Genomic DNA, 11,763 nt, shown 5'->3' on the forward strand with positions numbered 1-11,763 from the left:
AATTTAGATAAAAAAAAGTTCATATGAAAATTATACAAATAAATCTTGAAAATTATTCAAAGGAATCAATCTTAATAATGTACTTAAAAGAATTCATTAATATAATCATAAATAATTTAATAATGACAATAAACTCAATTTCTAGATAAACTTAATAACAAATAAAATTAACGAATATAATAACAAAAATCTCAATGAGAAGCAATCCTTAAAAAATATTAAGGACTATCAATAAATAATTCAATGGAGAAGTAATTCTCTAAAATGAATCACAAAAATTAAATATAATATTAATAAACAATTCAACGAGAAAGCAATCTTCGAATAAAAAACCTAATTGTTAACAAGAATCTAAGCAAAGAAAAAAGCATAACTAATTTGTTGGAAAACAATCAAGCAATTTCTAAATAAAGAAGTAATAATTAACCTTAGGTGCTTAATCAAATTGGCTTCAATAAAAAATAACTAAGACGGTAAATCTTAAATCAAAATCATCAAGTAAAAATTATTAAATAAAGAAAAAATTTAAAGTTGAAAATGTTAAAAATAAACCAATCTAATCAATTATTATGATTTGAAAATTGAGTTCTTGACTAAAAGTTTTTTACACAGAAAATGCTTACAAGCAAAAAAGTGTAAAAAAAAGATTTTTTTTTTGTTTCTACAGTATTTGCTAAAAGGAAAAGAGAGCAAGTGGTGGTTGTGATGTTTTGGAGAAGTGGTATTTGAAAATAATTTTATTGCAATTAATTTTATTATTGTTTTGGAAAATGTAATTGGTTTTGTTTTAGTTTTACTCAAATTAGTTATTGACTAATTGTTTTGAGATATTTCACTAAACAAAAAATTATTGTAGGAGTAAAATTATAAATTTTTTAAAAAATAAAAATATGTTAGAAGAATTTTAAAATTTTTGTAGAGGCGAAATTATAAAATTTTTAAAAAATACAGATAAATTATAAAAATTTAAAAATTGTTGGAAAGGGGGCCCCCCTCCCCTCCGCCTCTGCTGCCATTGTTCCAAAGAAATTAAAGGTCATGGTTTTCAGATGGCATCTTGGGATTGAGGATGGGAAGATAAAGGTTGTAAACCAACTAAAACCAATAAAAAAATTAAGTTAATTTATAAATATAAAAAATAAATGACGTGAAAGAAGAAAGAACAAAGAACGAAAGATAAATGATGTGATAAAAATTTATTAATTTTAAATATTTTATTAATAATAATTAATTTTACTCCTTGTTTGGATATAAAGATAACATAATATTAGTTATATCATTACTATCAACGTGAAATAAAAATTTATATATGGTGCACGAAAGGAGTAGAAGATTTTTATTCGTAGAGTAGGTCGGCAACAAGTAAAAAAGATCTAAAATGGTGGAAACAAACTAGTACTTAGAGAGCTCCATTAGCTTCTTCCATGCAGATCGGTTAGAGATGTCCTCCCACCACGCATTCACATGCTTCCTTTCCGACACCAAATGCCCCATTCCAGCATCGTTTACCAAGTATCTAATGGCTGGTAGGTGGCTAAGATCAGCCAAGGTGAATGAATCTCCAGCGAGATAGCTGCTCTTCGACAAGTGCTGCTCGTAGATGTCGAAGACTTTCTCCAGCTGTTGCTCACATTTCTGCGCCAAGGCCAAGTCACCATGCTCTCCCATTCGTGGCAGGATGACAATTTGAAATACGAGAGTTTTCACCAAGTCATTGAAGTTGTGTGCTTCGACTTCAAGCCACTGATCGACGACTGCTCTTTCTTCCAAGGAGTTTCCCAGCAGGTTTGGACCACGGTCTACATACTTGGCAGCATAGTATCTTATGATTGCCCTCGATTCTGCACAAGACAAAAATGTCTAAAAGAATAAAGAGAAACAAAGAATCCGAAAAGGCATCTCATAAACCATTCCTGTCGGATTTCAAACTAACAATAACTCGTTATGATGGCTGTTTGGTACACCAATTACCTGCCAAATTGTCTGAAACCAACGACCCAACAATAATGACAAAGAATATATAATATCAACTTTAATGACAAAATTTGATATCTATTCGAACATTTTCTCTTTTGTCCAAAATGTTATATCTTTTAATTTAGGCTTTGACAAGTTCTATCATTCCAGACAAAAAAAGTAGTTTGAGAGAATGAGATGGAGAAAAAAATACAAAGAAAACAAGAAAATGAATGAATAAACTTTTCTTAGCCTTAAAAATCTCAATTCAAATAATTTGTTATTCCGAAATGAAGATGAAATCAAATCAATTTTTATTATTTCTTTTAAAAATTTAAAATTTTCAAAATTTAGCTTTTAAAAGTTTAATTATTTGATATTTGAAAATTAAATAACCAAAATTGATTTGGCTTGAAAAAGAAAAAACATTGACAAAACTTTTGAAGCAGAGGGAATTGTTTGTGATTAATTAAAGCCTAACTATTTGCATATTTTGAAGAAGAGTGGGAATAGTTGTTGGTGATTAATTAAAACTTATTACACAACAAGTCAACAAATTATGCTCTAGTTTAGGTTGTTTTGAGGGATCTTATAATATTTGACTCATAGCAGGCTGTTTGTGTAAGAAGAAAGAACTAGAGATATTAAATATACTGGAATAAAATATGAAAAATACAAAAAATTCGGAAATCTTATATTAATTTATATATTTTCTTAAATATAATTTAATATAACATGTGTCAACTCTCTAATTTCATTTGTCGATTTAAAAAATTCTACCAATGTTATATAAGACAATAATCCATAAAATATACCCCAACGTCTTAGAAGGGTGTGAAGCACCTTTCAAGCAAGGTCAATCCACTTTGAAGTTAGTTCTTCGGAAAAACTAGTAGTACAAGGAAGAGAATTGAATACAATATATTGAATGATATGGAAATGTAATTACCCTTGTTTTTATTTGGAGGAAAATATCTTTACATAAAAGTGCACATATATTTATTTTTAAGTCAAATTTTTAAATTCTACACATGTTTAATAGTATTATTAAAGAACTAATAATATAGATTACATTTGGTGTAACAATGTACCTCACTTGATTGCAAAAGGAGTGAGGGAGATTGTTGAAGAAGCTGTGGCGTGGAGAAAAATAGAGGATATGTTCAGCTATATTTAACATGCTGTGCTTAGAGATATGAGGAGCTGAAATTGAAAGCTTTAATATGTAGGGAGGTTAACGTATTTTCCTGATGATTAGATGACTATAGGGTACTTTTTTTCCCTTTTATTCATGGTTTTTATCTCATTAGATTTTTTTTATAAGAAGGTTTTTAACGTGGTTTCTAGTTACGTATAGAGAGGGGATTTATGATAAATTGAGATGTTTTATTAGTTCTTATTATACTCAGTTTGTATGATGTCTTGATGAATCAATAAATTACATCATTTTTTCAAATATATATATATATTACAGTTGTATAACGCGGTTCTTTTTTGTTAGGCTAGACAACATCATCAAATAGATTCCTACAATCTTACCAAAAAGCTTCAAGTCGCCATCCTCTACAGCTGGTATTTGTCCGAACGGCTGCAGAACCAATGTGAAATTTTTGAGTGAGTGAAGGTATGCTAACGTGTCAGAATACAAAAGTTTATAACATTGACACATCATAAGGTTTAAGGTCAAAAAGTAAAAAAAAAGAAAAAAGAAAAAAGAAAATAAGAAATAATAATTATTGGTCACCTGTATGTCCAAGTTGTGGGTACTCTGCAGAGCAGTTAATTCATGTGTTACGAGATTGCAGTAGAGTTAAACAGACGTGGCTATCCATCCTTCCAAATTGGCAACAGAAGATTTTTTTGTGCAAGATTTACAAATCTGGATATTAAATAATATGAAGAGTATGGTGTTTTTGAAGATATCCCATGGGAGACCATATTTATTCATGCTTTATGATACTTTTGGTACTGGTGCAACTTATCTATTTTTGATGAAAAGTTTTATTGGCCTTATGGACAAAAGCTAAAGAAGCTTGGGACCAGCAAAAGGTAAAGCATGAGACACTGATTAGCTGGATGAAACCTATAGAATCTTTTGTGAAATTGAATGTAGATGGAAGTGCTAAAGGGCAATCGGGACTAGTGACAGCAGGTGGACTTATTAGAGACAGCTCTGGTGCGTGGTTAACAGGATTCACCTACAAAATTGGTATTTCATGTTCTCTAACTGCATAACTCTGGGCAATCTATTATGGATTGGAGATATGTTGGTCTAAAGGTTATAAGAAAGTACAAGTGGAAACAAACTCGTTACTAGCATTGCAAAAAATACAAAACAAAGATAACGCTTTGGAGTCAAATATCAAACTATTACAATCAATCAGACAGTCACTTCACAAGTAATGATAATGCCACTTATCTCATATACATCGTGAAGCTAATCAATGTATCGACCGGATGGCCACTCATCACGATGATTTAAATATAGATTTACAAGTTTATGATGTTCCTCCTGTAAACATTTCTTGCTTATTATTAGGGGACTCTCTAAATGTCCAATGACTTAGGATGTTATTTTAAACTAATTCAATAAAATTTTCCCTTTATATATATAAAAAAAAAGAAATAATTTTGATATAGCAAAAAAAAATTTTTAATTTGAAACTCAGTAAATAGTTTACAATTAAAAAAATTATCACCTTTCAAATTCACAATACCCCAATCATTAATGATAAATTTAACAAAATTAATAATGATAATTGATGTTTTAAAAATAAAGTAGATGCATTTAGGCACCTGTCGGAGGAGGAATTCTGGTCTCTTATGCTCTCCCGCGTCAAGATCGACGTGGAAAATCTCGAATTCAACATCCTTCTCGAGAAGGCAGGCCAAAACCCTCTGAGGGCAAGCTGCCCTCACCGAACCATGAACTTTGACTACCATTTTTTCTAATATTATTAATAAAGGAGACAAAACGATTTATGCCTGTGTTGGAGCTCTCGTTGCTTAATATATAGAATTCGCTGTAAGGGCTGGCTCGGGGGTTGTCACGTGACTTCCCCTCGTTTCAAAATTTTCATTGGGCTTTAGATTTTAGTCTTCATTCATTCAAAGGTGGGGGTCCTTGCGGATACGGGGGTTGTCACATGCCTTGATCCTGCGGTGGGTCGAACCCAACCAAATCTAAGTATCCTTCTTACTTTCCGCACACTAAATGCATACATGCATACACGATAAATGTAACCGTTTTCACGAGTCTCTTTCTCAAACTATGTTAATTGGAAATATTTTATTTTTAAAGTAATTTTTTTTTATGTCATGAGCACTAGAGCAGACAAAGTTGAGCCGAGTTTGCAAAATCCGTCTGAACCATCTGACATAACTTAATTATTTTACTATAAAAGCCAACCACTCGTATTCATCCAAATCTAAAATAATTGGAACCGAATTTTTGAACTTATATTTAATATGATTTTATTTTTTTCAATATTAATTTGATTAAAATAAATAGATATTAGAATTGGCCCTGTGCGCTGTGCTTGGGCCAAATAAAAAACCTTGAAGGGAGTGTTAATGACAAAAAATATATACAGAAAAGTTGTTATAGTTTTTACTACAAAATGGAAGAGTATATCATAATTGTTTATAATTGTATACATTCATTTCCACATATTTAAGAAAAACTGAATGCCCTTGAACAAAATTAAGATCATGATTTGCTGTTCAATTTATCATGCTTGGTGTAAACAAAAAATATAAGACAGTGTTTACAATCTTATACATTCATTCCTACCCACTTTACAAAAAGTCAGTGCTCATTAATAAAGTTAAGATCATGATTTGTTGCTGTTTTTTTTTTTTTTCGCAGATCTTTGTGCATACAAAAATTAACATTATAATGTTGAATTTATCATGCTGCCTGAGAACAAAAAATATAAAGACGTGTTTATAATCTTATACATTCATTGCCAGTCAGCTAACAAAAAGTTAGTGCCCATGAACAAAATCAAGATCTTCATATGATGTTGTGTTTTTGCAGATCTTTGTATATATACAAAAGTTAACATCATAATGTTCAATTCATAATGTTGCCTGTGAACAAAAAATATAAGACAATGTTGGGCACAATTGTGAGTGAAATTCTAGAGTTTCTTGGTAGCAAAGGTTGGCAAAGACTTTTCAATGAGGTTGTTCCTTGATGACTGGGTTATTTTGGAGGATACTCTGCATGGGGAAAAAGGAAATAAGAAGTTAGGTTTGGTAATGAGTTGATTAGCTAAGGTATTAAGGTGAATGAGAGAATAATATTAGGTAAAAAATAGAAAAAACAACACTGCTGTCAAAACAAAACAAACATCAGTCAATTATACATATAGAGTAAAAATAAACAGATATGGAAATAAAATACAAATTTTGTTAACATATAATCCTTTGAATCAATGGTAATCAATTCCATCAAACTATGACAGACTTATTGAACTTCAGTAAAAAAGAAGAAATCTTTCCAGAATATTAACTTTACAACTTCTTAAACATAAAATCACAGCAGACTCTAGATATGTAATTTGTTTATTGTGTAAAATTCCATAATGATAAACATCATAATAGAAACGAAAGAAATAAAAAATAAAACCAAATGATAAGCAAATGGAAAACCAGATACACATAAAATAGAGCTGAGAGCAATTAATTCATTGCAAAGTATCATACGATTTGTCTTTAAATTTCTCTATCAGAGCAAATAACATAAAATATAATAAAAAGAATGAATCGTATTTATGGCGAGCCTAACTCTGTTTATTCTTGTATTGTTTTATTTTTGCTCTTTTTATTTGCATGGCAAAAGGCATATGTGTATAGAAGAATCAAAACCTAATGATAAAGAATAAAAATAGAAATAGAAAAGTTAAAACACAATGATGGGAAAAAAGAGTAGAAGAAAAGTAGAACATAATTGCAGATAATGATAAAGAATGTCTCACCAAAATAAGAAAATAATAATAAAAAAGTAAAAAAAAAAAAGAAAGATAATAATAAAGATAAAGACACAAAAAATTGAAATTAATTTTTCTTTAAAAAAAATTGGAAATGATAAGATTAAAATCCTAATCCAACAATTTTCAAAATATGATTTTTTTTTTTTAGAAAAAAGGGGAATGAAATGTTAATCCAAAAATGGGTATAAATACCCATTCATCACCCAAGTTTTAGAACCCAGAGAGGGAGCAAAAAAAATCAAAGAAGGAAAACACTGAGGAAAAAGCTGTCGACAAGTAGAGAAATTTTGCTTTTCGTGGTGTGAGGGAGAAGCTGGTTGTGGGGAAATTTAAGGGTTCCAATCTATAATAGGAGAGGAGGAATAGAGAGATTTTGTGATTTTGGTGATAGTTTAGTTTTAGGTTTTGTTGTTTAAAAATTTGTACATTTCCATCAGGTGCAATGGTAAAGTATCCACTAATTTTGAAGTACCCGAACTTGAACCCAATTAATAAATGAGGTACCTGAATCCTATAATTACCCAAATATTTTTTAAATTTACTACCCTAATCTGAACCCTAATAGAAACCCACAACCTAATAATTACTCAAACTCATTTAAATGCTATGTAAAAAAATTATTAAAATGCTTTTCATGCGTATCCAATTACTTGAACCGAAATTCATACCTGTATCTATACACAATAATATTTCCATCCATATTCCATATAATTGATAATTCTATAAAATAGACTAATTTTTATCTCAAATTGTTCTTAAAAGTTAGCTAAGTTCTTGACTTTAGGTTAAAATTTTGTTATTTTTTGTTATTTTTCTATTTAGTTTGTTTTTATTAAGTTAATTTAATCTTGTATTTATTTATCTTAATTTAGTTATTATTTATTAATTTTTATATTTTTGTAGGATTCTAGAAGAATAAGGCTTAATTGGGTGGTAAAAGGTGTTTAACGAGTTCAAGCCTTGTTTGTACATGTCGTAGTATTTTGAGCATAAAGTTTGCTTCAGATGTCCAAAAGATGCGATTCTTAGATCATTAGAAAGCTAAGAGATAGAGTTATAACTTTTATGTAGATCACTTTGTCCAGTTCTACATCGATGAAGGACAAAATTGCATTGGAAGTGGACAAAGTGTAGTAGTCTATATGAAGCTACAGGGAAAGGAAGTTATGCGGGCTAACTTAAGACTCTTGGACTCTACACTTATTCTAAGCCCATACCAAGAATTTTTAGGCTAAAGTAGTCTAGCGTAGGTAAAATTAGGTTAAGTTAGATTATAAATATTTAGCTTAAGGACAAGTTAGCTACACATACACATTGAGGAGATATTTTGAGAGAGATTCAAGAAGCTAGAAGTTGAGGTGGAAGATTAAAGATCAATGTAGCAAAAATTAGTTTATTTTCTTCTTCCTTAGCTTTTACTATTTTTGATTACTCTCAATGGCTAAACTTCATATAATTTTACTTTTTATTTTCATTATGTGTAGCTAAATTTCTTTTTCTAGGATTACAATTGAACTCACATGTAGTTTAAATTTTTAATCTTTTTCTAACTTATTTTCAATGGGATTTGAATTGTTTATTCCAATTTGCTCTTGATGCTTTTAAATTGACTGACCACCAATTAAATTGATCTAGGAACCTAAACAAACTTGGGAAAGAGGGTTTAGTGTAAACTAAAACTAGAATAGCAAATGATCATATTTATTTGATTGAATGAATAAATTGATTTTGTATATAAGATAGGAATATACGTATATGTCGTATATAGCTAGATTAGAGCCTGAACTTAATGAGTCTGTTTTAAGTTTAATTCACATAGGAATATAGTGTTTTGGTTAAAGTAGATATTTTTATAAAAGACTTAGAAAAGCATTCTAAATAATTGAGGACTCTAGGTGTGGGTCCCAAGTAAGTGTGCTAGAGGGGGGTTGAATAGCATAATTTTGCTCTTTCAAAATTTGGCTATAAGTGGAAACAAATGCAAGTGAAAAGAATGAATGAAAATAAGAACAAAAACAGAGTAGAGAACATAGCAGAATTTAGAGTGGTTCGGTCCAAGACCTACATTCACTACCTTGATTATTCAACCAAGGATTTTCCAAACTAATCCACTATTTACGGTGAAATTCACAAGCTTTCACCAAGCTTTTACAATGCCTTTTACCAGGCTTAGCTAAAACCTTTCACAATAGTTTTTACCGGGATCAACTAAAACCCAACACCTAACTTTTCAAGGGTAAGTTAGAACCTATACTCAATTAAGCAATTCTAGCTTGAATCAATCCCTTAGAGTCACTCGCTCACTCTAAGAATATAAGGAGAGAAGTAATAAGAGTGTACCTATGATCACATGATTGATCTAAGTGGTCAAAGTGAAGTGCAGATCACAATTACAAAGATAAAAGTTGAGTGCAGTAAATGAGCAGAGAGTATTTTTTGGTTTTTGAGCTCTTTTTGGTTCTTGGAAGCCTTCATTGCATTTTCAGCTATTGGAAGCCCCTTTTATAGTTGAAAAATCAGCTCTGAAGTGAGTTAGACAGTTTTTGACTGTTGAAAACAGTTTTGTAGCAGTTCTGGCCGTTAATCTGTCTTCTAGTGCACAATTCAAATTTTCTGGCAAAATGCTCTTAGTCGACTAACTTATGTCTTAGTCGACTAAGTTGTCTCTATTTTCTATTCCTAGTTTCTGGCAGTGAGCACTTAGTCGACTAATTTCCTTCTTGGTCGACTAAGTCGATTCTGTCTTGAAGTCCAGATTTTTGGCAATAGCTTCTTAATCGATTAAACCATTTCTTGATCGACTAAGTCTTTTCTGTTTCTCAATATTCTTGAGCCCGCCAACTTCTGATTTGAATTTTAGCTGACTAACCCTTCATTATTCAACTAAGGAACTTCTGTATTGTTGATCATTATGGCTTCTTATTCATATATATTTTTTATATGTCCCATGGAATTATTTATTTACTATTGGCATACAATTCTTGTCCTGCACACTCAAGTAGAAATATTAGACACAAATGAATGGGAATGGTTTATTCTCATCAAAAACTAATGAAGCCAACACTAGGTTAGCAATTTAACCCATTGGATTAAGTTAAGAGAGAAAAGTAAGATTTTAATGAAGTACGAGGGATATTGTAATCCTAGGTTTCTTTCAATTTGATTTTTAATCTATTATATTTTTGCTTTGATTTTTTTTAGTGTTAAATAGTTTTAGTTGCAGTTGATTAGGTTTTAGTTTAATTAGTTATTAAATTTTTTTTTGAAAACTAGTAAGAAGTTCAATTCATTTCTTTGGGTAATTTGTACTAGTTATTAAAATTTTGATTGTTTGAATAAACTAAAATTGTTTTAATTTTAGTACTTAAGTAAATTTTTAATACAATTATCTAAGAAATCAATACTCTACTTGCTAATATATTATCTATTTGATATGTATACTTACGTAGGTAGAATTTTAATTGACAAGTTTTTGACACCATTGCCGGGAGATTATTTTCTAGAATTTTTACTAATACTAATGCCAAGCAAATTTAATCTTAATTCAAACCTTATTTTTTTATTTTTTATTTATTTATTCATTTAATTTTATTTTTCTTGCTTTTAGGCATCTTTGGTCATTGTATGTGAAGGAGAAACTTGAATCTTATTCCTTTTGATCTAGAGATAGAAAGAACTTTTAGAAGCCTTCAAAAGGAAAATTTGCAAGTTCAAACTTTAAACCAAACAATGGCAGAAGATAATAATAATTAGGGTAACGATGTTAGCATTCATATTATTGAAGAGAATAAAGCTTTGTGGGATTATGCTATTCCCTTCTTGCAAGGCTTACTCCAAAGCATTAGAAGACGTCTTAGCAATGCAAACAATTTTGAGATCAAGCTTGCTTGCATTTAGACGATTCAATCTGCTGTTTAGTTTGGTGGGTTGCCCAGTGATGATCCTAATTCCCATCTGATTAATTTCCTAGAAATTTATAACATTTTCAAATATAATGGGGTGACAGATGATGCTATTGTACTGAGACTTTTTCCTTTTTCACTGAGGGATAAGGCAAAGAGTTGGTTAAATTCACTACCCACTAGATACATTACTACATGGGAGGACTTGGCTCAAAAATTCTTGGAAATATTCTTTTCACCTGCAAAGATTGCAAAGTTGTGGAATGATATAACTTATTTCATACAATTTGAAGTTGAATCTTTATATGAGACTTGGGAGCGATTTAAGGATTTGTTTAGAAGATGTCACACCATAAGCTTCCTTAATGGTTAAAAGTGCAGACATTCAATAATGGGTTGGTCAGTTTAATTAGATATATAATTGATGTCGTTGTCGGTGGGGTATTAATGGGTAACAATCTTGATGAAGCTTATAATTTGTTGGAAAAGATGGCATCCAGTAATTACCAATGGCCTTCAAAAAGATCTAATTCTAGGAAAAATGCTAGTGTTTATGAGATTGATGCACTGAATGCTTTGACCAAACAAATATCTATGTTAACAAAAAGATTTGACACAATGGGAGTTAATGCTGTCCAAAACTCTTTTATAACCTGTGATTTGTGTGGAGATCGTCCTACTAATGATCAATGTCCATCCAATTCTGAATTAGTCCAGTTTGTTGGGAACTTCAACAGGTAGACAAAAAACCCATATTCTAATACTTATAATCCTGGTTGGAGGAACCACCCAAACTTTTTATGGAATAACAACCTAGGATCGGCAAATCCAAGGCTAAATAATCCTGTTGGCTTTCCACCACAAGTAAGACCTCATGTTCTTAAGGAAAAGGCTACTATGGAGGAGAT

The 11,763-nt window shown here is 30.4% G+C and overlaps 1 protein-coding gene and 1 non-coding gene across 2 annotated transcripts; both read right to left on the reverse strand.

The window, feature by feature from the left end:
• Positions 1-1,186: 1,186 nt before the first annotated feature.
• LOC18601254 (glutathione S-transferase F11) lies at positions 1,187-4,942 on the reverse strand. The gene is made up of 3 exons (XM_007032135.3): positions 4,753-4,942; positions 3,496-3,544; positions 1,187-1,841 (listed from the first exon to the last, which is right to left on the reverse strand). The coding sequence occupies exons 1-3, from the start codon at positions 4,897-4,899 to the stop codon at positions 1,393-1,395; spliced, it is 645 nt and encodes a 214-aa protein (XP_007032197.2). The 5' UTR covers positions 4,900-4,942; the 3' UTR covers positions 1,187-1,392.
• Positions 4,943-11,108: 6,166 nt separating this feature from the next.
• LOC148763090 (small nucleolar RNA R71) lies at positions 11,109-11,214 on the reverse strand. The gene has a single exon (XR_016026131.1). It is a non-coding gene; the product is annotated as a small nucleolar RNA R71 (small nucleolar RNA).
• Between the last annotated feature and the right edge of the window lie 549 nt (positions 11,215-11,763).

This window comes from Theobroma cacao, chromosome 4 (genome assembly GCF_053813885.1).
Source record: "Theobroma cacao isolate CCN51 chromosome 4, ASM5381388v1, whole genome shotgun sequence".
Lineage (NCBI taxonomy): Eukaryota > Viridiplantae > Streptophyta > Magnoliopsida > Malvales > Malvaceae > Theobroma > Theobroma cacao.